We start from the raw sequence: 27,917 nt of genomic DNA on the forward strand, positions 1-27,917 counted from the left end.
TCATTTTGTGCCTGGCACTGTGACCAAGCCTTCAGAAACGATGAATATTGCAAACGTGGAGGTGCAAGCATGTCTGGGGAGACGGAAGGTCGGCCTGATTTCCCAGTCCTCAGACCCCCGCCTTGTTCCCTCACACTTACTGGCCCCTCCCGGTGTGGTGAGGAAACGGCCAGCCACCTGCGTCTGAATCCCAACCCTGCCGCAGAGTTGCTCAGCAACCTTGGGTAACTTGCTCAGCCTCTCTGAGCCGCACGCGCCTCACCCATGAAGGTGAGGGATCCACATTTTTGTAGGTGAGAGGTGCCCGGAGTGTGCCTGGCTCAGTGCTTAGTACTCATTGGGAATGCACAGTGAGTGCAACTCGGCCAACGTTTTCTCCCGGAAAAACACAGGGAGGAAGGAATGGCGATCTCACGGTGTCCAGAACTGGGGAGGGGGAGAATCCCCCTACCTGCCCCTCCGCAGGCCCGTTCTGCTCCTTGCCACCTTTGTCTGGCAGCTGTTCCTGATGTCAAGCTGTGTCCCCCATTAGCATGGATGATCACCTTTCCCTGCTAATTAGCACCCACCCTGTTAATGATTAAGTCTAATGACTTTGACTTGGGGTGGGATGGAAAATTCCCCAGCCACTGGACAGTATGAGGGCAGCAGAGGGAGGGACGAGCCCCCCTGGGCTCCGGACGTATTAGGGGGGCAGGTGGCCCCAGAGGGGGTGGGAACAGATTTCTGATTTTCTTCCAGGGCTACTCAGTAGGGGAGCGCGGTTGGAGGGGGTCACTGGAAAGTTACAGTCCACTCACTCTCCTGCCCACTTCTCCCAGGCTTGGCCAAGGATACTGGGTCCCAGCCCAAACCTTAGCGTTCCGCTTGCCAGGGGCGGGTCATTGATCGCTGTGGCAGCGGGAAGGAACCCAGTGAGCAGGACCACGTTGTTCATTTTCTTGGCTGCTGGAACTCAGGGCCACCAGCTGGGGGACTTAAAACAACAGTTTAGTCTCTGCTCGTTCTGGGGGCTGGGAGAGGGAAAGGAAGGTGTCGTCAGGACCCTGCTCCTGCTCAGGGCTCCTGGAGGACTCCTTGTCCTCCCTCAGCTTTGGACGCCCCAGGTTCCTTGATTTGTGGGAGCATCACTCGAATCTCAGTTGCTCTCTGCTCCCTGCTCCCCTCCTCTCCCGTGTTTCCTCTCCTCTTCGGAGGACAGCATGAGCCAGGGGACTTAGGGCCACCCTAAATCCAGGATGACTGGAGCCCTCAACTAATGGCATCTTCCAAGACGAACTCTCCCCATCAGGTTACGTTTTGAGATTTTGAAAGGACAGGGAGCTGGGGGCGGGGCCACTACCCAACCCACTACCAGACCCAGCGAGAGGTCAGGGCAGGACAGGGGCCTGGGGGCCGGGGGCTCAGGTGGTCAGGCTGAAGCTGGTACCTTCCTTGTGTCTACTCCCCAGTGAGGAGAACAGAGTGGGGCTGGGCTGGGGCTCCAGGGACCTGCATGGGAGGCAACAGGTGGGAAAGAGGGCCGGAGTAGGGGTGTTGCAGGTTGGGGGAAAGAAGGCTGAGGGGGAACCTGCAGGGTCCTAGATGCCTGTGACCGTGGGACCCCCCACACACCATATATTACAAACGATGGGTCACGCCATTGTATTTTAGTACAACCACAACTTACATTTAATACCAAAAAAGTTGCATTTAGATCCTATGATGATCTTGACTTCACGACACAGTCCTTTATGCTTTGGGGACCCAGTGGATAAGGGTTTTTTTTTTTCCCTTATTTCTTCATTGAAAGCGAAAGACAGGCTCAATTCAGGAATTTGAATGTCCAGGTCAGTGTCTGAAGCAAACCCTGAAACTGCCTCTTCTTCTTATCTACAGCCTTCAGGGGTGTGTGGGGGCATTTCTGTTGGAGCCGGGGGAGGCGGAGGCCTTTGTTGTATCTGCCATGGGCTCCCTCCCCTGCCCTGGTGCTGCAGCCCTGCCCTCACCCCAGATGCTGTTTCTTGAGGAACTGTGTCAGACTTAGATGGGGGAGTGTGGTGTGGGCAGGATGCTGGGTTGCTGAGTAATGTGCATCCAATTATGGGGAGTCGGCTCCCTGCAGTGATGGCATGGGCAGTGCCCCTGCCGCATACTGTCCCATGTTCTCTGAGGATGAGTCTTTCTCCCTCTGTCTCTGTCTCTTTCTTTGTCTTTTGAGACACACCTGGTGATGCTCAGTGACTGCTGGCTCTGCGTTCAGGGATCACTCCTGGCAAGGCTCAGGGTACCGTATGGGACGCCAGGGATCAAACCCAGGTTGGCTTCCTACTTGAAGCGCTCTGTTCTCTGTACCCACTGTACCCTGGCCCCGAGGAAAAGTCTCTCCTGGGCGCTGGCTTTCCTGGGTCCTCAGAGCCCACAGGCCAGTTCCCCTCCTCTGTATTCCCTTGTGGAAAGCGCTTGAAAGTCCTCCCTCAGGGACGGCTGTGCTTTTGTTCTTTGGGGTGGCCCTGTTGGACAGGGCCCAGGGTGTCTGCTCAGACTCCACTGTCTCTCTCAGAGCCCAGAGTTGCTTTTCCCTTTGACAAACAAACTCCAGGAGCCCAGGGCTGGCCTGAGCCCCGGCTCTCCCAGCATCTTCTCAAGGCGGTCCCTCAGATCTTTTAAACTCCAGCGGTGCCCAGGTCCTGGGACATTCTGACTGAACTCTAGGGGCATTATGCCTGGCTGCCCAATATGCATTTATTGAGTGGTACGCGCCTTACTCTCTCCTCGAGAGAGAGGGAATGGGGCTATCGCCCAGTTTCTTTCATGCAGTTCCTCCTCATGAAGTCCTTCTTTGCCTCCTTAATATCTTACCTCTTGATATACTTGAATTGGCGGGGGTGGGCGTGGGGGGTTCAGAAACTAGTTATAGAAAGGTCTTAACATATTTCCTTTGAAATTCTTTTTTTTTTTGGCCACACCTGGAAGTGCTCAAGGCTTTCTCCACTTAGGGATCTGCACTCAGAGATCACTTCCGAGAGGCTTGAGGGACCATGTGCGGCGCTGGGCACCAAGCTGGGTTTGGCCATGTGCAGGATAAGTGCCCTATTCGTTGTACTATCTCTTCCGCCCTTCCTTTGGCCCTTCCTTCTTCATAGGATAGTTTGGCACCTCACTCGGGTATTTCATTTGTTGTGTCTTGGTGTGGAATCGAAACGATAAATTGAATATGCTGTTGTGAACGTTCAAGTGGGACATTAAGGTCGTGCCCAGAGAGAGGGTCATAAGAAACCACCCACAACTCCTCCCTCTAATGGCTGGAAAGGGAAGGACACGGAATAAAGAAGCTGGAGGCCAGAAGCCACTTGGGGGCAGCAGATTCTGCTTCAACCATGTCTCTTCCCTGGCCTCGAGGAGATGGTTCCTTCTATTCCCAGAAACCAGGTCTGGACTAGCTTCATTTCGAATGTCTCAGTTCCTTCCTGATGCCCTTCTTGCCGGGTCCCTGCAGTTTGGCCACCGTTCTCATAATGTTCATCTGCATTCTAGCTGCAGCATTGACCAGACGTTTATGGTAAAGGGCCTGCAGATGAAAACCTCATTCTCTGCCCAGGACTAGCCCAGCCAGGAAGGAGGGGGCCTGTGCACAGTCTTGATGAACTGCACAATAGAAGCTTTTGGTGGAGAGACAGAAATAAGGGCTATTGAACTCACAGAAAGGGAGAAAAGATTAATAGCTAAGTGTAGGATGACATTGATTTGTCCTTTCTCCCTTGCCACAAGGAACTTGGGTTTGTCAGGTTACACTCACCACAGTGCTCCCGAGTCACTTCCATTCTCTTGTTTATCTGAAACCACTTCTCTATGCTCTCTTCCCCAACTAGTTAGTCAGCTTTTCCCCCTAATCAGATTTGGTCAACTTGTAGGTTCGATTCCTCAGAAATCTGTGATTTTATATGTATGAGTGAAATATTGCCTTTCTCCTCTCCTTGTGTCTTTTGAATAGTTTACTTTAAAGCAATGTCCTTTTTGTATAGACTCAGGAAGACAGTTAATATTATGCTTTTGTAATTTGGGATGTAATTGGTTTCGAATATTATTCACTCCTGGGCATCTGCTTTCTCGACTTAAGCCTTAGTTGCCCTTAGTTCCTAGCACCCCAAAAGTAGGGTCCCGATGAGGGACTGAATGGACCCAGGGCAAGCTGTGAGCTACCCTGGCATCAAAATGGGCCAGGCCAAAGCGCCACGATTCCATATGCCAAATGCCAGTAACAATGATGGGTCTCATTCTCCTAACCCTTGAAAGAGCCTTGAATGTGGCACTTTTTAGGATCTCAGGGCTTCCGTCTCAGGAAGGAGACGCTACTGGTGCCTGCTTGAGGCAATTGACAAACAACAGGATGATCGTGATCGTGAATGTATCTCTTACTGTGTCCATACAAAATGATTAATATTATGAATATTTGTATATTTGTTGGACTAAGGAGAGGAGAAACACACCCATAGTTGGAATTTCAGACTTGGGAGAGCTGTCTTGCTGAAAGAGAATCTGTCCTAGAAGAAGCATCCCGGAGGGAAAGAACTTTACTTTTATTGATTGTGACAACACCTATGTGTAAGCCCCAACCCCTGTTGCTTTGGGATTTAACTAGGCGGTAAGAGGGGGCTGGGGGAGTCAGAGCCAGAGTCAGAAGGAGAAAGGGGATCCAGAGCGAGAAGGAGAATGAAGTAGCATGGGGGAGGCAGAAGCAGGAGGAGAATCAGAGGAGAATGGAGATGGGCATGGAATAAGCTACAACTGACACCAACCAGCCTGGCCCTCATTTCCCTCCTTCGTCCTCCCTTCGCCATTGGCCTCCCTCGGGTGGGGGAAGAGGTGTGAGACTACCAAACGCAGGCAGTGGGAGAGATAGAGCACCGTTGCCCCTTTTGAGTTTACACAGCTAGGGTCAAGGCCAGGGGAACTGGATGACAGCGATCAGAGGGTACAAACTTCCGGTTAGAAGATGAGTAAGTTCTGGGTGTGTAATGTCAGCACGGGTGATAGTTGCCAACAGTGTATTGTAGACCTGAAAGTTGCTGAGAGTTAATCTTAAAAGTTCTCCTCGACTAACACCCAAGAATATAGAGATAAGTACCAGAAGGACTACTCCACCGCGTAGAAGCCAGCCTCCCATGCTGGGGGAAAAGGCAGCTCAGATAGAGAAGGGACCACCAAGTAAAGGGTGCTAGGAGGGCCTGCTTGGGATGGGAGATGCTGGCTGGAAGTAGACTAGAGACCAAACATGATGGCCACTTAATACCTCTATTGCAAACCGTAACACCCGAACAGAGAGAGAGAACACGGAGGTGGGGTAGGGTGGAGGGGGTGAGGTGGGGATGGTGGGAGGGATGCTGGGACCATTGGTGGTGGAAAATGGATGTAGGGATGGGTACTCGACTGTTGTATGAAATGCAAGCATGAAAGTTTGTAATCCTATAACTGTACCTCACGGTGATTCACTCATAAAAAAATTTTAAAAATGTTCTTCTCACTCACCATTGCAACTGTGTGAGGTGGTGGATGGGTGCAGACATCAAAGCAGTGATTATGTTTGGGTTTGCATGCATACACTGTCATACTTTAGCTATCCCTATATGTGAAGAAAAAAAAAAAAAGAAAGGCTTTGGGAACACCGAGGAAGGAGCAGGAGCTGGAGAAGTCTCCCCAGAAAAGGGGGAACTGGAGTATTGTTTTATTTTCTATTTTAAAAAGAGTAGAAGTTGGTGTGGGCTGGAGCAATAGCACAGCGGGTAGGGCGTTTGCCTTGCACACGGCCAACCCGGGTGTGATTCCTCCACCCCTCTCTGAGAGCCCAGCAAGCCACCAAGAATATCCCGCCCACACAGCAGAGCATGGCGAGCTCCCTGTGGAGTATTCAATATCCCCAAAACAGTAACAACAAGTCTCACCATGGAGACATTACTGGTGCCCGCTCGAGCAAATCGGTGAACAACAGGAGGACAGTGCTACAATTCGACCGTGCTACAGAAGTTGGTAGGGGAAGAGGCAGGCAAATGAAGGGGAAGTTTCTTGAGAAATCCTGGACAGAACAAGGGGGAGATAGATCCACAAATCCTGGGGATGAGAAAGCTTTGGGGCCATCAGGTTGTGTTTGAGGACAAGGGCTCAAGGGGCAGCTTCGGAAAGACTCCACTTGGGAAGCAGAACTTCCTTTTCCACTCACAAGCCTTGAGGAACGGACTTTGCAGCTACAGAGAAGGATTTGAAAAGGTTCAGATGGGGACGGGCCACCCTGGCCTTCCTGGGAAGGTGAGCGCATGGGCTGTGGATAGAGCCAGAGGTCCCAAGCAAACCCTCATTCTTCCAGCAGTCTCGGATTGATTGCAGCTCTTCTTGGAGATTCTTTTCTTTTTAATCTGTTTTTACTTTGGGGGGGGAGTGGGGGTGGGCTACGCCTGGCAATGCTCAGCGCTTACTTCTGGCTCTGGGCTCAGAGATCACTTCGGTGGGTTCAGGGGACCAGATGGGGTGCTAGGGATTGAAACTGGGTCAGCTACATGCATGGTAAGCACCTTGCCCGTTGTGCTTCGGCTCCTGCTTCTCTGCACTTCACTTCTCTCTTCACCCCTCCCCGCCTCTCCCCTCGAGCTCTCCCTTCCTCTTCCCTCTCCTCTCCTTTCCTCTTCTTTGTCTTTGCTTTTCGGGTCACACCAGGTGGTGCTCAGGGATCGCTCCTGGCTTTGTCCTCAGGAACCACTCCTGGTGGGCTCTGGGGAACACATGGGGTGCCAGGGATTGAACCTGGGTTGGCCGTGCTCAAGGCAAACACCCTACTGGCTGTACTACTGCTCCACCCCGTGAGCTTATTCTCTAATCCATGGGATGGGAGCAATAATTCCTACGTGGAAGGGATGCTCCAAGCATTGAGCGAGATCATTTACGTATACCGCTCAGCACAGTGCCTGGTACGTGTCCATTCAATGGTGGCATTTATTAGTAGAGGGACAATTGCCTTCAGATGTTTCACAGGTCATATGGAAGCACCAGTCTATTTGTGTCTGCCACCAGCTGATGCGAATGAGAGGGAGACAGAGTCGGGCCGGCTGGCAGGACGCTCAGGTCACCCAAACCTGGGAAGCTGTGTGTGAGAAGATCTCTTGTTCCTGCTGTCTTACAAAGGCCATCGGGGTGTCTTGCCTTGGAGACAAAGCAGGGCCTCATGAAGGTGCCTTCTAACTTAATTCTTCGTGGTCCTGGGTGGTTCTGAACTGAGTGTGAGCGCTCTGATTCCCCTTGAAGGAGGAGAGCCCCTGGCCTCATGGTGATGGAGGCGAGCTGGGAGACTCAGGCCCCTTTGGTATGGTCAGGGGTGGCTTCATCTGAGGAAGGGCCTGGGAGAGACTCTGAGAGCGTTGGCTCCTTCCCTCAGCCTGACTGTCTGTGAGGGAATTCTGTGTAGGAAGTCAGGGACATTCTTTCTGAAAGACCGTTCTGTGTCCCAGTGAGAGAAAGTTCCTCTTCTGGGGCCCAAGGTTATGTTGAGAGTAGGGCGCTTGCCTTGCACATGGCCCGACCCGGGTTCGATTCCCAGCATCCCATATGGTCCCCCGAGCACTGCCAGGAGTAATTCCTGAGTGCAGAGCCAGGAGTAACCCCTGAGCACCGCTGGGTGTGAGCCAAAAAGTGAAAAACAAACACATGAACAAACAACCCCCCTCCCAAACAACAACAACAACAACAACAACAAAACACTCTTGAGATTAAACCTCAGACTTCTCAGGGGAGCGGCAGTTGCCTGTACTGTACCAAGAATATGGTCTTCCCCTCTCCTCACGTCTGCATGAATCCTGTAGAGCCCCTGGTGGGAGCGCTGGGCGTTTGGGGACAGGCCTCTCAACCCTACCCGGATCCTTCCTTGGAGGGAGGAGGCACCTTCCTGCCTCCCCTTCCCAGTGCCCATTTCCATGACCGGAGAGGGCTTTGCTCCCCTCTTCACACAGGGGAGCATTCAACAAACCCTTGAGTCTCTTTCCTTCATTCTTCCTTTTAAGAAAGAAGCCCTCAATCTCATGAGTCACGTCCATTGGTGAAATTTGCTTTTCTTAATATCACCAGGGATTCAGTCAGATCTGTTCACTGGCTGTCAACTGTGTGCGTCGGAATTCCTGTTGAAGGTGCTCAGGACAAGCAATGGGCAAGGTGAAGTGGCAGGAGGAACGGGGGGAGGGTAAGTGGGGGTGGGCACTGGGTGGGGTGGCCAGGAAGTTCTTTCTAAGAAGATAAAAATTTTGAGCCATGGGGCTGGAGCGATAGCACAGCAGATAGGGCGTTTGCCTTGTATGCAGCCGACCCGGGTTCGATTCCCAGCATCCCATGTGGTCCCCTGAGCATTGCCAGGAGTAATTCCTGAGTGCATGAGCCAGGAGTAACCCCTGTGTGTGACTCAAAAAGCAAAAAGAAAAAAAAAATTTTTTTTTTGATCTGAGACTTGGGCAACCATTTCTTACCCATGGGAAGATGACAAGGAGACGCTAGACAAGAGAAAGAGGACCAGGGTTCTAAGCAGGGAAGCCCAGGGCTGAAAACCCTGAGCTGGGAAAGATGCTGTGTTATGGAAGGTTCTGGAGGATGCTGGCACAGTCTCACCGCATTGATCAGGAGGGTGGACTGAGTGGGGCAGGTGGCGGCTGTGTCCTGAGCCTCTAAGGATGGAAGGAGAAGCAGCAGTTTAGGATGTGTGAGAAGGAAGGACTGAACTTAGTGGCTCATCAAGAAGCCCAGCCCAGGGCTGGAGAGATAGCACAGTGGGGAGGGCATTTGCCTTGCACACGGCCAACCCGGGTTCGATTCCCAGCATCTCATACGGTTCTTCGAGCACCGCCAGGAGTGATTCCTGAGTGCATGAGCCAGGAATGACCCCTAAGCAGCGCCAGGTGTGACCGAAAAAGAAACAAAAAAGAAGCCCAGCTTGACTCCCAGAGCAGCTCAGTGGCCAAGCACCTGCTCTGACAGGAGACTGTTCCCCAAACTGACCCCTGTGTACCTGTGACGCCACCACGAAATCGTATGTTTGTTGGCCTACTGCAACCCAGATGTGACCCCAGCCCTTCCGCCTGAGTCAGAATGTGTTCAAACACTGCCCCCAGGCATGTGTAACCCCCCACCCCCAGTCATTCCCACAAACCAAAGTTCTGAGAACTTGCCAAGAACCAACCTCCGAGAACTTGCTGCAAGGCAGAACACTGCCCAGCCTACAAATTCTTCAGGGCAAGCTGATCAGGCTTTTTCAGGACAGATTCTGCCTGATCACCCACGGGGCCAGTCCTGGCACTTGGCAAATTCTTTGCCGTCTGACCTTCCTGGGGGGTGTTCCTGAGCAGTTTCTGAGCAGTTCTGTCATCTGGGCCAGTTCTGTCTCCACTGGCACACACCTCCTGACATCCCGTGCGCCACTCTTCAGAACCGTGTGCAGTTCTAGGGGCTGCGTGCACCACTTCCTGGTGACAGACCAGAAAACTGTCTCATTGGCTGGATGCTTTCTACATCCAGATGCTTTCAAAGCTCACATGAGAGCTTAAACCCATGACCAGGCTGGCTTTGGGGGACATTCATGAGGGAGCCTGTCCTCTCTCCCTGTCCTTCCCAAGGAAACTTTACTGAGAAAAAGTTTTGGCTTCTTTCTTTCTTTCTTTCTTTCTTTCTTTCTTTCTTTCTTTCTTCTTCTTTCTTTCTTTCTTTCTTTCTCTCTCTTTCTTTCTCTCTCTTTCTTTCTTTCTTTCTTTCTTTCTTTCTTTCTTTCTTTCTTTCCCTTCCTCCCTCCTTCCTTCCTCCCTTCCTCTCTCTCTCCTTCCTTCCTTCCTTCCTTCCTTCCTTCCTTCCTTCCTTCCTCCCTCCCTCCCTCCCTCCCTCCCTCCCTCCCTCCCTCCCTCCCCCTTCCTTCCTTCCTTCCTTCCTTCCTTCCTTCCTTCCTTCTTTCCTTCCTTCCTTCCTTCCTTCATTCCTTTCTCCCTCCCTCCCTCCCTCCCTCCCTCCCTTCCTTCCTTCCTTCCTTCCTTCCTCCTCCCTTCCTCCCTCTCTTTCTTTCTTTCTTGCTTTCTTATTAAATCACTGTGAGATACACAGTTACAAAGTTGTTCACGATGGAGTTTCAGTCATACAACGTTCCAACACCCATTCCTTCACCAGCGTACGTTTCCCCCATCACTGTTCTCAGTTTCCATTTCTCCACCCCCACCCCCACAGGCAGGCACCTCTCTCTCTCTCTCTCTCTCTCTCTCTTTCTTTCCTTTTGGAAATTATGGTTTGCAGTGCAGGTACTGAAAGATGTATCTCCTTTATCTCCTTTCAGCACTCGGTTCTTGTCCAGAGTGATCATTTCCAACTGTCATTGTCATAGCGGTCCCTCCTCTGTCCTAACTTCCCTCTTCCCCCTACTTGTGGCAAACTTCCAACCGTGGGCCAGTTCTCCTGGCCCTTGTTTCTACCTTGGGTAATAAGCGTCTCATATTATGTTTTTTTATGTCCCACAAACGAGTGCAATCATTTCATGTCTGTCCGTCTCCTTCTGACTCATTTCACTCAGCACGATACTCTCCATGTCCACCTACCTTTAATTAATTTCTATTTCTTGAGTTGCAAAGAACCGGGCTTCCGCAACAAGGGACAAGGAAGATTGCTTTTCTTCCTACCTCCTGCTCTGTAATGGTTGGTGGTAGAGGAAGGAGCAGCTTCCACATGAGAGGCTTGTAGAGGCTGTGGGATTCTTAGGAAAGCTTAAATTTAAGATTAGGCAATAGAAGGTCCAGAGAGAGAGCACAGTGGTTAAGTGCTTGCCTTGCATGGCCAACCCAGGTTCTATTCCTGGCAGCCATATGGTTCCTTGAGCACTGGCAATAGAAACAGCCCTCAAAATAAGAGGATATGGTGCAACAAAAGGGTTTTGGAGGTATTTTGGCCAGAGGACTTGGAATAGGGGAACACAGAGATGAGTGAGATTGGGAGTGTGAATAAGGAAGTCCTGGTGGCCAGAGGAGCTTTCTTTAAGAACAATCAGGACTGGGTATATGCCTCAGTCTCTAACTGGATGGTTCAGTGACTGATTCTTGTGGGGTCAAGGGCTAAGAGTTGTGAGTGATAGCTAACCCATTGAAGCAGATGAAATAATGGTACCCAAAGATGTCCATATCCTAACCCCAGTGTCTGTGCTTATGTTAGGTTACACGGCAAAGGAAAACTAAGGTTGCTAGTCATCTGATTTAAAATGGGATGTTGGGGCTGGAGCAATAATACAGTAGGTAGGGACCTTGCCTTGCATGCAACTGACCCAGGTCTGATCCTTGACGCTACATATTGTCCCCAGAGCAGAGCTGATAGTGACCCTTGAGCAGAAAGCCAGGACTAATCCCTGAGCACTGCTGGGTGTGGCCCAAAAACTGGAGAAAATAAAGGAAGCCATCTTTAGATTATTGGGCAGGTTTAATGGTTTAGTGGAATCACTGTCCTCCCATTGTTCATCGATTTGCTCGAGCAGGCCCAGTAACGTCTCCATTGTGACAATTGTTACTGTGTTTGGCACACTGAATATGTCACGGGTAGCTTGCCAGGCTTTGCCGTGCGGGCGAGATACTCTTGGTAGCTTGCCGGGCTCTCCGAGAGGGGTGGAGGAATCGAACTCGGGTTGGCCATGTTGGTCGCTTGCAAGGCAAACGCCCTGCCGCTGTGCTATTGCTCCAGCCCAATGGAATCACATTCTCCTCATATGTGGAAGAGGAAATCAGAGTAGAGAACTGGGTTGATGGCAAAGTGGGAAGAATGTGAGCAGAGGGGAATGGCGTTGGAGGTGGGAGAACAGGCCACGAGCAGAGGGACATGGAGGCACCCTGGAGGCTTCGGAGGACAAGAAAACATTCTCCTCCAGAGCCTCCAGAGAGGAATGTAGCTCTGCTGACACCCTACTTTTTAGCTCAGTGAGACCCCTTGGTGAGAAGTCAGTGGACTTCTGACCTGGACTTCTAGATAACACATTCGTGTTGTTTTAAGTTATTTATGTTTGTGTCACTTATAATTTGCAATTACAATTGGCAAACTGATACCAGATGAAAGGATCTTCCCTCAGCGGGGGAAGACGGCTCGCTCCCGCAGGGGGCGGTGAGCTATGGCAGCTGTGAGCAGGGCTTTATTGGATGTGTTTCACCAAGCAGTGGATTGAAGGCGTTACCTAGAATGTTCCAGAATAACGAAGAGCATTCTCTCTCTGCTGCCCCTCCCCATGCAGACACTCGCCCCTGCTTCCCTTAGAGGGTGTTTGCTCAGCCCCCTTTGTCCAGTGGCTTAGGCAGGGAGGCAGATGAGGGGGCTTGTTTCGGGTGCCTGTCTCAACTGCTTTCTCCCCTCAGCAGTGAGGTGATCTGCACTCATCTGGCCATCAATAAAGCAGACACTTAGGGTTTTTTTGGGGGGTGGGTTGTTGTTTTTGAAAATAGTTTTCTCTTCTCTGGGCACTTTTTCCCGAGGCCAGATTCAGAGGAGGTGGAGGGTTGACCCACGGGGGGACCTCCCCAGAGTCTGATGGTAAAGTCAAAGACTGGCCTGGGGAACTCGATGACGTGAACTCCAACAGGCAAAGACTCTGAGGGTAACTTTGACCGACAGTTTATGGTGCAACCAAGGTCGAAATGGAGTTAGTCCCAGTTCCATATGGGAGCAGAGTGCAGGAGTGTGTGGGAACTTTTGGCTTCAGGTTATTTGTGTCACCATCAGTAAGTGATGCTAGGTTGGCCCTCTCACATTTTGATTGACTGCTTTGTTTTGAATTATACTTAGGGTCACAAAGGGAGCCATGAAGTATTTAATTTATGGCTGGTTCCACAAATTCCCAGAATTATTTCCTAGCACAGGGCTTCATGTTGGCTCGGGACTGCACATTTATTAAACCCTGGCCGGGGTTGTGATCGCCGAGGTCCACTGTAGGGATTAACTGCAGAGGCGTGGCTGGCTTCACGCAGATTAAGTAGACCAGGGTCCATGATGAAGAGGGGATTTTATTTTATTTTTTCCCCTGTTTTTGTTCCTAATAGTGAACATGATTTTATTTTATTAAAAATATTTTTATTGAATCACCATGAGATACACATTACAAAGTTTTTTTGTGATTAGGTTTCAGTCATACAATGTTCCAACATCTGTCCCTTCACTAGTGTATATTTCTCACCACCAATGTCCCCAGTTCCCAGTGTCCCTCCTGCCACCCCACTTCCCCCCAGCATCCTTCTATGGCAGACACTTTTCTTCTCTGTCTCTATCTCTGTCTGTCTGTCTGTCTGTCTCTGTCTCTGTCTCTCTCCTTTTGGGCATTATGCTTTGCAATACAGATACTTAAAGGTTATCGTGCATATCCCCTTGTCACTTCTTAGCACTCAGTTCTTGTCCAGAGAGATCATTGCTAACGGTCATTGCCACGGTGGTCTCTTCTCCTCTTCTCTATTTGAATTGCTTCCCCCGCCCTGCCCCCCAGCTTATGGCAAGCTTCCAACCACAGTAAAGAGGGAATTTGAATATGGGTGAAAGTGGTGGAGGAAGAAAAAAAATCAGTTAAACACCCGAAGCATAAAACAGAAATGACTAAGTCTTATATGTGGAAGACTCTAGAAATAAGAGTCTTCTGATTTCTAGAAATCAGACTTTTTCGGGGAATGAAGGAGACGAGGGACCCATTTGAGATATGAATCTTGGTTTTGTAGTGAGCAAAATCACAAAGAAAGGGGGAAAAGAGAGCTAATTCTGTTGGCTGAATTGTGGGAACAAATAAGATTTTCTTGGGAGAAAAACATTTCTTGTGTTTGTAGAAGAATATCTTGAGATTTATTAAAGAAAAAGGTCTCACATCTAAATGTTTTTAAGGACAGGCCTGGTAGAGGTAACCACTGGGAGATAGCCGGCGTAGAGAATATGTGTGAGGTCTTGAGTTCCATTCCCAGCACCAAACCAAATCCCCCCCAAACTTTTTTTTTTTTTAATTAAGGAGGGCAGTGGTTTAGATTTAACAATGGTTCAAAGCCTAGTGAGACCACTAGAGGGAGCCTGGAGCCTGGAAACTTCTAGAAAATTGCTTTTCTAGCCTAAGGGAAAGAATCTTCATGTCCGGTGTAAGAAGTTCTGAGAAGGGCTTGGCCCTGACCTGCAGACACAGGCTCTGAATAAGTGGTGACAGGATCCTGAGCCGATCAAACACACTCCCAAGGAAATCACACACCCAGATCTTGCATATCCAGTTAAAAAAGAGACGCCCACGAGCATTATTCAAATGTTGACAAGAGGACAGAATCACCTTCAACTTCCCATTTTGAGGGAACAGATAGTAGGCGTGACCCCAACCCCTAATGGTAAACTCATTTTTATTTTTCCCTGGGAGAGTCTCTTAAGTACAGTTTAAATTTTTGTGTTGGGAACTCCAAAGAGCTTGTCGCCAGGTGGACTAGATGCCTGGTGGGTGCCCAGCCGGACTTCTGGCACAGACTGAGTTCATCCCTGTGAGGTGAGGTCAAGGTTTTCTCTCTTCTGTTGGAGGCCTCTAAGTTTCTGCTGTGCGTTGCTGGCGTTAAGAATTGATTCTGACTGTCCAGGGTGTCAGGAGGAGCCTGCTCCTCTTCTGTCCTGGCCACACACATCCCCGGCCCCTGTGCAGAGGGTTGATGATGCTCAGGGGTAGCGAGGCTGAGAGAGGCTCCTCCCACTGGCCACACCACTCAGAGCCCCACACTCCGCACACCCAAGGCCGTGTGGTTGTGGAACCCCCTCCACAACTTTCTTTGCATCTTAAATCCTAAAAACATTTCTTTGCTCCGTCTCTCAAAAATCCCACACTTGACTTGACTTGACTTCCCATTAATCGTCGATTTGCTTGAGCGGGTGCCAGTAACATCTCCATTTGTCCCTGTTGCGTGCTAGTGTAGCCCAATGGCATCTGTTCGCTCCGGGAACATGAAGGGCCTCAAACCGATCATTCATGATCTTGACGAAGAAGTCTGACCATCTGGTAAGTGGGCGGCCACGCGGTCTTTTGACATCCTGTGGAATCCAGTTGGTAACGGCTCTAGTCCAGCGGTCGTCTTTAAATCTCATTACGTGACCAGCCCATCTGATTTTCGACACCTTGGCAAATGAGACAGCGTCCCTGATCCTTGATCGTCGACGGATGTCAGAACTCCGGATTCGTTCTCTCATTTGAGTGAAACGTGATACTCCAAGCATAGCTCTTTCGATTTCTTTTTGGGAGACCTGAATAGCGTTCTCATCCTGTTTGCGTATGGCCCAGGTCTCTGAGGCATATGTTAATGCAGGAAGAACAGTGGAATCAAAGAGATGTGCCCGGAGCCAGAGGTTCTTTGTCCTTTGACTGAGGGACAGAGATTCTCTGCTTGCTCCCACCAACCACAGGTGAAGAAAGGATTAAAATCAGGAGCCCCACCCTACCCTGCCCTGTTTGCTTCCACCAAAAATCCCACAGAAATCTATTATTTCTGAAACGTCCAGGGAGCGTGAAACGGGGAGCCATAGAGCAGAAGAAAAGAACTACAATATCTTAGTCCTACTGTCCAGTGGGGTGTGTGGCCTCCCCTCCCTGATGCTCCCCCCCCCCCGTCCTCCCCTCCCCTGTCCTCCTTTTTCCTCCCCCTCCCCTCCCCTCTCTTCTCTTCTCCTCTCCACCCCTCCCTTCCTTCCCCCTCCCTTTCCTATTTTGTCTTTTGGGCATCACCAGTTGTGCTCAGGGCTTACTCCTGCCTCTGTAACAGCGGAACAGTAACCCAGGTTGGCTGCATGCTACACACGGTACTTATTGCCCCAGCCTCCATACTGGGGGTTTTCTCAGGGCCTTTATTTCTGTGTGCGAATCATCTCCAGTGAGGGGATCTCCATTTCCCACTGGCAGGCAAGGTGACTCTTCTCAGATTCTATCTTCCCAAACCTCACTTGATTTGATGACTTCTGAAGTTGGTGGCCATGGGTGTCTCCCACCTGATTCCCTACTCCAAAACCAGGCATAGGTTCTGGATGCAAAATTGCCTGGGACCCCAAGAATATTCTTAGAAGCATAAGCACATTCTCAGGTCCCCAGGCAAGAATCCTTTTGTTGATTCAAGGAGATGTGTAGTCGTCTTCTAGGAGATGGTTCCTGGGATTGCTATGGTGCTGTGCTGTTGGGGCCCACGGATGCTGGCTTTAAAACCCAGGGACCACAATCTACTTGGGGTTGAGTTGAATCAGCTTTGGAGGCATTGGAGGAATGTCACATTTTATTTTATTCTTTGGGACCACACCCAGCAGTGCTCAGGGCTTATGCCTGGTTGTACACCAGAGGTCACTCCTGGTGGGGGACCACATTGACCCTGAGTTCAGGGATTGAACCCAAGTCAGCCACAAGCAAAGCAAGTGCCTTAACTGTTATACTACGGCCCAGGCACATGAATGTCACCTTTTCCAAGGGGTGGGGGTGTGTGAAGAATTTCTTCACCCCCCAGGCATAACTCCCTCCCTCCCCCCTCCCCCAGGGACTACACTCTAAGCCAGGAGCTGCCACTACTACACTCCTTCTCACTAGGATGAGTTCTCACCACAGTCCCTTCGACTTTAGAAGTAAAGGGTTGTCTTCCCCAGGTCAGGGCAGTGAAGGAAAGCAGGTATATGACCTTCCCCACCCCACACATGGAGAAGCTGAGGAATAAGAGAGAGTGCATGTATCCCGTCTTCTCCTCCACAGACAGACCCTAGTCTATGCAGCAGCAGGGTTCACAGAAAAAACCCACTCCCAATCCAGTCTAAGAGGTCACAAAGTTTTCGCAGGTGCTGAGACCCTGCTGTGGTCCTGGCAGCTGGTTGGGGTCATAGAGACCTGACTTTGGCAGAAGTATCTAGGAGGGGTTGCCTAGGTCTCTTGACAAAGCTGAATTCCTTTAAGAGAGAAAGGAACAAGAAACTAGAAAAGAAGCAATTTGGACTTTGAGTCTTTGTATTTTAATTTTTTTAAAAAGTGCATTTAAAGTTTCTTTGTTACTTTTGAAAAGCCTCAATTTCAGTTTGGGATATTTTTCTGTGGATGTTGTATTATTTGAATCTTTTATGTTTGTTTTTTTTTTTTTTTGTTTTTGGACCATACTTGGTGATGCTCAGGGCTTACTTCTGACTCTGAGCTCAGGAGTTAGCCGCCGTGGGGGTGGGAGACCATATGGGCTGTGAAGATCGATCCCCAGCTTGTGTGTACAAGGAAAATGCCCTATCTCCTATTGCTCCAGCCTCTTACTTGACACTTCATGCTACCGATGAGTGTTGTTCTGATAGTTCTGAGACCTCATCCGGCGCTGAGCAACAGAAATGAGTAAAGTGAAGAAATAAAAGTTTATTGGGGCGCACTTCTGGTGGACCCTACAAGCCAGATGTTCGGGAGACGCTGAGAGGGATTTAAGTTATCCTGGACCAGAAAGGTAACAAAGACCAGTGGGAGTGGTGTGCCTGGTAAACACAGGGTATAGTCTGGGGGCTACCAGGCTTGGGAGGGGCCATAAGCCCTGTTTTTGGTGCCTGAGGGGTCAGGGTGGTCTTTGATTCTGGGAATGCCTATATTTCATCAGTCGGCTGCCATTTGGTCCCAAGCAAACCTTACAGTAACGCACAGGCCGAGCATCCTAACAGCTGATTGGAGAGGGGAAACTTAGTTAAGGGCACTGTGGGAGTGAATCTGTGTCCTGGTTGAATCCAATTCAACATTAAAATGCCCCATTCTCAATCCAGGAGAATTTACAAACAATACTGGTGAGAATCTGAAGCTGCTATTTATTTACCAGAAAATTAGGTTTTTTTTTTTTTTGCTTTTGCTTTTTGGGTCACACCCAGCAATGCTCAGGGGTTACTCCTGGCTCATGCACTCAGGAATGATTCCTGGCGGTGCTCAGGGGACCCTATGGGACGCTGGGAATTGAACCCGGGTAGGCTGCGTGCAAGGCAAATGCCCTCCCCTCTGTGCTATGGCTCCAGCTCCTTTTTTTTTTCTTTTGTGAGAATTAAGTAAATGGGTAAAGCACTTTTTGTTTCCTTCCTATCAGTCCGTAGGAACCCTAAAAATCAGGGGACCCGATCATCATGCCACTTTTAGTGGTTCCCAAATGGTTACAGATCTGCAGAGCGGGAGGTGGTGCTGAATGCGCGGGCACCTTCGCTTGCCCTCCCACTGCCCCTGTGTCTGAGGGCAAATCACGGACCCACCTGCTAAGGCCAAAGGGTCGAGAAAAGACACTGGGTTGGTGGCTTTCCTCTTCAGATGGCTTTCCTCTTCCCACAATAGGGGCAGGTTGGAGGGAATGCTTTCCAGCCCACTTTTATATTCCTTCCTTCTGTACTCCCTTTGGGGAAGACTAAACCATCTTTTAGGCAAGAGCCTGGCAAAGGCATCTCCAGGATGTCTCAATAGATGTCTTCGAATCCTGGAGGGGAGCAGGAGACCCTTTTGTCCTGAGATCTCTTATCCGACTTTGACAGAGAGCCCTGGATTGAGGTTTATAGCACATCGGTCTAGTCATTTGTAAGGCGATACTGTGCTTTGAGCCCATTAATGGTCCTCATGTCATTTGCTATAATACCAAAAACTCTAGTGTCTGTCTTTTTCTTTATCTTTTTTTTTTGCAGGGGGGGGTATTTTTGGGCCATACCTGGTTGTGCTCAGCGATCACTCTTGTCTCTGTGCTCAGGGATCACTTTTAGTGGGACCCAGGAGACCATATGCAGTGACAGGGGTTGAGCCTGGGCCAGACATGTGCTGTAGTATCTCTCTGACTCCCAGGTATTGAAGAAATCTTAAAAGGTAGTGTTGTTGGGGGTTGGCGTTGCCAGTGTTATTTCTTTTTTTTCTTTTCTTTTTGGGGTTGCACCCGGTGATGCACAGGGGTTACTCCTGGCTCTGCACTGAAGAATTACTCTTGGCGGTGCTTGGGGGATCATATGGGATGCTGGGACTCGAACCCGGGTTTGCTGCGTGCAAGGCAAACGCCCTACCCACTGTGCTATCACTCCAGCCCCATCAATGTTATTTCTTGATTGCCCCTTGCCCAAACCTAGGGAAGGCCACATTCTTCCCTCCTGTGCTGGGTAGGAGTACGCTGAGTACAACCCCTGCTATTTCAATTTATTGACCCAAGTGGCCTGACATGCAGTCTTCTTTCCAGACTTTGTTCCTAGAACTGAGAGCTGTTAACAGCAGGGATCTGGCTGTACCCAGACAAGTAATTCAGAATGTGTCTAGCAATCAAGCAGACACGAAAGTTTTTGGAGCCATCTTTAGATCTTCACATTTAGATCTTCAGGTCCCTTAAGCCCAGTGCTGCTGGTACCCACCAGAATCACAAGTGATTAGTGTTTGGGGGCCCAAGAGGACTATCCTGATAGTGGGAGGGGGATGGGGTGGGGGCAACCATGAATTTAGTCCTCTGCATACCAGACCTGTGGGACCATATGGCCAAGAGGTTGCCTTTATTTTATTTTATTATTATTTTTAAACCTGGAAGCTCAGGGCTGGAGCGATAGCACAGCAGGTAGGGCATTTGCCTTGCACGCAGCCAACCCGGGTTCGATTCCCAGCATCCCATATAGTCCCCTGAACACCGCCAGGAGTAATTCCTGAGTGCAAAGCCAGGAGTATGGGATTCTGGGATGTGCATTGCTAGGTGTGACCCAAAAAGTAAAACAAACAAACAAACAAACAAGAAGCCTGGAGGCTCTGCTATTTTCCTGGGTTGTTGCCTCCAAAAACAAAACTTTGCTGCACTAAACCCCTTGCCAAGAGCTGGTTTTCTGTGAGACAACTGATAAACCTGGCCTTGCCCGGTACAAAGTTAGACGAGTCCAGCACACAGCGAACCGTTAGCGGGTGCCTGTGGGACACGAGTCAGGGAATACGCGTCCTCCATTCTGGAGCAAAGCCGAAGTCTTGGCAGGTAAAGGAGAAGGGTGGGAAGAGGGTAAAGGGTGAGAGAAGGTGGGCACCAAGGCACCAGGGACCGGATCGGAGAGCTTGAAGGATTGGAGCTGAGCAACATAGGAGTCAGCGAGGAGCAGGTTTCGAAGAAGGGGACTTGTGGCCAATTCCGTAGGTAGAGTGAAGAGTGAGGGGTAAGGAAGAACGTGGTGCCAGTGAGTTCTGAAAGAGGACTTGCAGCAGGTGGTGGAACGGAGGGCCGCTGGCTGGAGGGGTGCAGAAGACTGGAGGGGTGAAGGCTGGAGGGGTGGGGAAGCCTGGTGGTAGGGGTCGGAGAGAAGGCATTTGTGGAGTCTGAGACTTTACAGGGGCTCTTTTGGATGTGGAGACCTGAATAAGTGTCAAAGTGGAAAGAGGAAAGGTTTGAAACCAAAGATTGGGGTATCACTGTATCACTGTCACTGTCATCCCACTGTTCATCGATTTACTCGAGTGGTCGCCAGTAACGTCTCTATTCATCCCAGCCCTGAGATTGTAGCAGCCTCTCCTTACTCGCCTTTCCCAACGATTGGAGGCTCTTTCAGATTCAGGGGAGTGAGACCTGTTATAGTTACTGTTCTTGGCATATCGAATACACCATGGGGAGCTTGCCAGGCTCTGCCTGTGTGGGCGGGATACTCTCGGTAGCTTGCCGGGCTTTCTGAGAGGCAAAGATCGGGGTAACCAGGAAAAAAATTCCAGTGGAGTGAGGATCTCTTTGTGTCCATCCTAGTTCAACAAATCCATCGGAGAGTCTGGCCCAGGATGCAGCACTTTAATAAGGAATTTGTGGGACCAAGAGAGGGTGAGGGGTGGGGGGGAAGGGAGTATGGGTTCTGTATGTGCCTCCCGTGTCCCAAACTGGGGTGCTGTCATCCTCCTCTTTAGGGATTTTCGGCTTTAGGGGTAGGAGGGAAAAATTTGTTTATGATGTCAGCGTACTTTTTCAAGGCTTCTTTCAGGTCCTTCTTGATTTGCTCCGCGAATTCAGCCAGTTTTCCCTCGGAGATGGTTACTGGGGAATATTGGAAGGGAAATGTCAGGGTAAAGCTAATTATACAACCCTCTCCTCATCCAGTTCAGCGTAGGCATAGGCAATCAATACATTTCTTGGATCTCATGGAACTTACGTTTTTTTCTTAAAAAGAAAAAAAAATGACCCGCCCTTTTTTCTCCTCCTTAGCCTCTCCCCAGGCCCTTACCGGTCTTGGTCTTGGGAATGTGTTCTTCACTCTCTTCTAATTGGAGGTCAACCTTTTTGAAGACCTTCTGGGCAATGGAGTGAAGCAGTTCAGTCCCAGAATCCATTACTTTCTTGACAAACTTGATCACAGCATCGTCTCTGGAAACAATCTCTTCTTTGGAGATGGATGACTCTGCATAAAGGTCCTCACTGGCGACTTGGTCCTTTTTAGGATGTACGCTGCGGTGATTGAGTTGGGCAACTGTGTGTGTGTTGGGGGGGTGAAGGACACAGAAAACGTTTGGGAGAGGCAGTTAGCTTAACAGGTGGAGGAGATCATCACGGAATCATTGCCATATTAGCATACAACCAGGATCCACATTTCATTTCATTTTGATTTTTTTGGACCACACCTGGCTGTGCTCATGGCTTACTGTTGGCTCTGTGCTCAGGGTTCATTCTTAGGGACTTGGAGGACCATGTAGAGTGTTGGAGATTGAACCCGGGTCAACTGTAAGCAAGGCAAGCACTCTGCCTGCTGTGTTATGCCTCCGGTTCCAATCAGGGTCCAAATTTAAAAGGTAAAGGTAAAGGCCCTCCCGTTGATCGTCGATTTGCTCGAGCGGGCCCAGTAACGTCTCCATTGGAGACTTTGTTGTTACTGTGTCTGGCATATCGAATACTCTCGGTAGCTTGCCGGGCTCTCCGAGAGGGGCGGAGGAATTGAACTCGGGTCGGCCATGTTGGCCGCTTGTAAGGCAGACACCCTACCCGCTGTGCTATAAGTGCACCTAAATGGCACATCTTTGTCTCCTTCCTTCTCCCCACCCTTTTTAAATTTTGGTTTCTGTGATGACCTCAGTCCCGAGGTCTGGGCCTTCTCCACCCAGATTCCCCATCTTCCAGTATGTAGGCGTGACACCCACCAACTGCCCCTGGCACCGTGTAATCCCATCAACGGCCAAGACCCAGAGACTATAAAACCCAGCTCCCGGAAGCTTATTATCTAGTTCTTACTCCGGAGAACCTGGCAGGCTACCGAGAGTATCCTGCCACACGGCAGAGTCTGGCAAACTCCCCGTGGCGTGTTCAATAAGCCAAAAACCAGTAACAATGATGGTTCTCATTCTCCTGACCCTCAAAGAGCCTCGAATGTGTCCCTTTCTAAAATCTCAGGGCTAGGATGAAGGAGACGTTACTGGTGCCTGCTCGAGGAAATCGATGAACAACGGGATGACAGTGACACAGTGATGACCTCACTTGGTTGTGGTGCTGGAAGTCACCAGAGGTAATCACACTTGGGATGTGGGGTAGTGTGTGTGGGAGGATCAAACTCCAGTTTCATGTCTGTAAGCTGGCTACCGAGCCCAAACACCAGGCCACATTCCCTATCGTTCCTTATCTGACTTTTAGTTTATGTGTGTGTGAGTGTGTGTGTGGGGTCTGGTGTGGGAAAGGAGGGTGGGAGCAACACTGTACTCAGTGGGCCATCTACTGCTTGGTGCTTTAAGGTGTTCTTGGTCATGCTCAAGGGAACCAGATTGGGTTGTGGATTGAACCTAGGCTTTCTCCATGCAAAACCTGTACCCCAACCATTTGAGTTATCTCTCTGGCCCCAGCATCCCTGGTTTTGAGTACTGCTGAAAGGGAATTCCACTTTCTGTAATTGGAAATTCCACTTTCCTAATTAAAACAGATTCACCATGCAAAGACTGAGAAGAGATGACTGGAGAAAGAAACTTTGGTACATCTACACAATGGAATACCATGCAGCTCTTAGGAAAGATGAAGTCATGAATAAGTGAATGGTCATGGAGAGTATCATGCTAAATGAAATGAGTCAGAAAGAGAAGGACAGACATAGAATGACTGCACTCATTTGTGGAATATAAAATAACTTAATATGAGACTGACACCCGAGGACAGGGCCAGGAATATTGCTCCATCGTTGGAAGCCTGTCTCATGAGCTGGGAGATAAGGCAGCTGGAATAGAGAAAGGACCACTAAGTCAATGATGGTTGGAGGGTAGCTTAGGATGGGAGATGTGTGCTGGAAGTTGAGAAAGGACCAAACATAATAGTCTCTCAGTATCTGTATTGCAAAACATAATGCCCAAAAGTAGAGAGAGAATATGGGGGAAATTGTCTGCCATAGAAGCAGGGGGAGGGGTAAGATGGGGGTTGGTATACCGGGAACATTGTGGTGGAAAATGTGCACTGGTGGAGGGATGGATATTCGATCATTGTATGACTGAAACTCGAACATGAAAGCTTTGTACTGTGTCTCACGGTGATTCGATAAAAATAAAATCAAAACTTAATAAAACATGCAAAGACTTGTCCAAGTGTTTGGTGATAGGAGGGTTTTATAATTATTGTCTTTCCCCCTTTGCATTCTGGATATTGATGAATTTGACCTTCTCCCAGGTAAACTGGGGTGGGAGGGAGCTACTCTGAGATTAAACCTGCTTATTGATAATTGACAAAGCAGAATCCTAGCATGTTCATGGCTTTGGTCTGGGGCTTTCGGGTCCTGGGGCAGATAAGAACCATGACATTCTCTCCTCATGGTGAACTGAATGGACTTCCTCACCAGAATTTGGGTGTAAGGTGTTGTCCCCATTCCCATCTCCTATGACTAACAACCAGCATTAAGTGCAGTTGAGGGGCAGAGAGACAGCTAAATGGGCTGAACATATGCAAAGCCTTCTTTGCAATCAGGAGGCTGGTGCTTGATCCTCAGAACTGGTCCTCTGAGCACTGCCAGGAATAACGTCTGAGCACAGAGCAGGGAGTAACTCTGGAACAGATACCAGGTGTGATCCATGCCTAAGCCAACCTAACCGAACCTATCTAAATCAAACCAAGCAAAACAATATTCCAAATGGTCCTGGACACCACATCTTAGCCACTAGTACAGAAGGCGAGATTCAGGTCTAATACAAGGTAGAAGTATCTTGGCAATATTTCTTTCTCAGGTGGACTCAGACCATCTTTTAACCACTACCAACCTACACAAAAGTATATCAACTTAGGACTTACCGGCATCTGCGTGTTGAGTCTCCAAGTGGATTTTATCTTGTGGCTCTGAAAAATAAGGAGTTAAGGTCTCCCCAGCGCTCAAGACATTTAACCCAGGAGATGTTCTATGTAATCATCTCCTGCCCCAAGCTTCCCCATCTCCCCTCATCCCACACTGTCTTCTCCTTGCACTTCTAACACTCTTTATAATTTTATACTGTGTCTTTCTCCTAGAAGTGGCAACTGAGATCTCGGTCTCTTTTGTTCCTATATCCCAAGCACCTATGTGCCCGGAACAGAGTAGGTGCTCAAAGTATTGTAGAATGAATGAGTATTTCATCCTGCCCTTATTTATGCAAAGGAAGCAGAGAGGTCCCGGGTGGCTCTGTCTCAGGCTGTTCAGCACCATCAGAGGCTGGACTCGACTCTGAATCTCCACTGACACATTGTCCACCCTGACATGGGTTCAGATTAGCTTGTGTGGCTCCAAGCCACGGGTTCCCCATTTCCCTGATTTCATACCTGTCAGTACAGGTGTGAGGTTTTGATTCCACATCTTTCTAGCTCTGCACACGGCCCATTAGAAAGACTGAGGGATGCCTTTGTGCTGAATCTGTGTGGCTGGCAACTCACTGACCTCTCGGGACAGAGGAGGAATGTGGGGGTACCCAACTCACCGTTAGGGACAGGAGAGGTGTAAGCCAGGCTGGCCAGCAGCAGGACGATGAGGAACTTCATGATGGAGTTGGAGCAGAATCTGTTCTCCTGGGCGCTGCTAAGTGCTGTGGAAGATGCATCCGGGAAGGGCCTTTATGTATGTTGGGGAAGGGGTGGGCTCTGAGAAGCCTGGTTCAGGATTGGACCTGGGAGCATTCCAGATTTCTCTTTCCAAGTTCCCTGTTCTGAATATGTCTCTTTTGGGGAACTGAACATTCTGGGAAGCCAGTTAACAAGAAAGTCAGGTCCCCAGCATCCCTCCATCCTAGCTGAGCCAAGAGTGTACCAGTTCCATCTCTGAAAATCCTGGGGATATGAAAGTGGGAGGTTTTTCCCTCCTTCATGGCACTCAGCTAATTTGAGTTTCACTTGTATCATTATTTAATTAATATCTGTCTCCCTCAGGAGGATGGAATTTTCATGATGGTTGGGATTGTGTTTTCCTAGTACCTAGAAAGGAGTTGGTGCAGAGAAAAAATCAGGCAAAGGAGAGAGAGAAAAAAAAGAATGGGTCAGGCTGTTTACTGCAGCATTCAGAGAAAATGCCCATCAGCCATGGAATGAGGGAATAAGGTCATATCCAAGAGTCCCCACTCCATGCAGGCACCGGCCCGAGTTAGTTAGATGGCACATTGGGTCTAGGTCATGATGCTTGTGAATGACGTGTTATTTCTCAAGCAGAGAAGATCATGCTCACCGAGCTGAGGCCGCTCACGTGGAGTCTCCCATGTGGGTGATGGTGAAACTGGAAGAGGCGAACCCAGTTCTCCGGCCACATCCAAGGGTCTAGAAGTGGCTAAGTGGAAGTGGGATGATGTCACGGTTCCTCAAGCGTTCCTGAGGAGAACGAAGTGGGGGTGCGCCCAGGACGCAAGGCCCGGGACAGTCCTAGCTGAGCTGCCGTACCCTCCTCTAGATCACAGCTCAGGTGGTCTCTCTGCAATCTGTGCTGGGATCCCCCCTGGGAGGAAGGGGGCCACCACCTGCCCTGTTGCTTCACACACAGCATGGCTTGCTAGGTATGTGGGGTCCCACTGAGTGTCAGGTCTCTGAGTGTCACACCAGTCGACCTCAGGGAATCCTGGGCTGTGCCAGTCCCACCTCTTCTTCCCTCCCAGGTGGGAGAGGAAAGCCTGGGGGGTTGGCATCAACTCTCTAATTGTTCTTGCCCAGCTTTCTCCTTAGGCAAGTCCAGGAAGTAGGGGAAGTTTGTCTTGGGCTGCTTCCTCCCTCCACTTCTTCCTGGTTTTCCCCTTAGGGCAGCCTCCCATCCACTGCCCAGGGCACTTAGGAACAGCGAGGAAGAGCTGAAGGCATTCACAACTTCCTCCCTCCTCCCAGTTTCAGCCCTGCTGGTTTATCCTCAATGCCCATAATAATCCACCAAGGTAGACCTCCATCACCTCCAGACTTGGCTATTGAAGTTTCTCACTGTTCTTCTGGCCCGGAGTCTATCCTCCATCCTTGTCTATCTCCCATGCCAGGGCTAGGAAATCATCTGAACGTCACGCACTTTGCTACTCAGAAGCCTTTAAGGACTAACCACTACCCAAAGGTTAGAGGCCAAACTCCTCGGCCAGTTGTTCAAGTCCTCCCGCTTTTCTCACCTCATCTCCTGCCCTGGATAAACTCCCTATTCCCCAAAGTGTTACACTATGTTCTGCATTTTCGGTCAGCAGTGCTTTCCCTCACTCTCTCCCTGCTGGGATAACCCACATCAGACATTCTCTCCTCTCTGGAGTGAACACAGTCTTCCCCCCATTGTGTCTCTCAGTTGGTCATTTTACTTTTGCTGTCTCTCCATTGGGTTGGAGTGTTAGCACAGTGGGTAGGGTGTTTGCCTTGCACTCGACCGACCAGGGTTTGATTCCTCTGCCCCTCCTGGAGAGCCCGGTAAGCTACTGATGATGTATTCGGTATGCTAAAAACAGTAACAACAAGTTCACAATTTGTTGTGAGACATTACTGGTGCCTGTTCGAGCAAATCAATGAACCACGGGAGGACAGTGCTACAGTGCTACAGTCCCACCAGATCTTGTTTGCACCTTAACTTTTTTCCATTATTGCATTCTGCTATATATTAAGTACCTAGTGTGTCACAAGTTTTGAAACTTAACCGTGGCCTGACGCTTATCTACTGACTTTGAAACAGAGATCTTGAATGCAGCCCAGAACTTCATTTTCCTGTGTAGCCTCAGGTAAGTTCTCTCTCTTGAGTAGTGGACAGTCTTCTTTAGCTGCCCAAAACAAAGACAGTGGTATTCTGTTTCCTATTACAGAATACTGGAAGTAGTTTGGTTAATTCCAGCAATTCAATAAACTTGTCCAGGACTTCGAGTGTTTTCATTTCTTTTACATTGGTGTTCTTTGTCCCAAAGTTCTGTCTTCTCCCAGGTCGCAACATGGCCGCTGTAGCTCCAAGTAGCACATTTTCACAATACCTAGAGGCAGACAAAGGACCTTCATCTTCGTATGTCGTTTTTTTAAGATCAAAAATTTTTTTCTCAGAAGTCTCTATAACAACATTAGCCAGCATTGCAACATATGTTCTTGCCTGAACCAGTCTTTGGCAAGGAAAATGGGACCACTTTGATTGTATAGGGTAGAGAGGAAATTTCTGCTGGGTTATTTTTGGGCTAGATGAGTGATGAAGTTAACTGCAGATTAATAAGCAAAAAGGACAAATTTAATTACACCCATATGAAGAATACCCATGGAGATGGATTTTAAAACTAGAAGTGCCAGATGAGGGCATTTAGAGTTTGAACTTGGGATATGGTGCTGCCAGCTGGTCAATCTGTACCTGTGAGGCGAGTGCATCAGCAGCCTGATGGCACCTTCAGACTTCCAGATACCCCAAAATTGCTGCTGTGCTTTTGGCTAGACCCCACAAACTTGGGGCAAAGTTTACCAAGAAAGTAAATAGCCAAAAGTTAGGTATGTGGGAGACACACCCACAAACCACCTCCAGCTCAGCTATATACTTGAAGGCATGGTTCCTGATCAAACTGCCTAATGGCCATG

General features: G+C 49.5%; 1 protein-coding gene across 1 annotated transcript; it reads right to left on the reverse strand.

Moving 5' to 3' along the window:
- Positions 1-20,856: 20,856 nt before the first annotated feature.
- LOC130029136 (glycosylation-dependent cell adhesion molecule 1-like) lies at positions 20,857-24,914 on the reverse strand. Its single transcript, XM_056120003.1, has 3 exons — positions 24,854-24,914; positions 21,175-21,417; positions 20,857-20,987 (listed from the first exon to the last, which is right to left on the reverse strand). The coding sequence occupies exons 1-3, from the start codon at positions 24,912-24,914 to the stop codon at positions 20,857-20,859; spliced, it is 435 nt and encodes a 144-aa protein (XP_055975978.1).
- Positions 24,915-27,917: the final 3,003 nt, after the last annotated feature.

Source organism: Sorex fumeus, unplaced genomic scaffold (genome assembly GCF_029834395.1).
Source record: "Sorex fumeus unplaced genomic scaffold, SorFum_2.1 ptg000042l, whole genome shotgun sequence".
NCBI lineage: Eukaryota > Metazoa > Chordata > Mammalia > Eulipotyphla > Soricidae > Sorex > Sorex fumeus.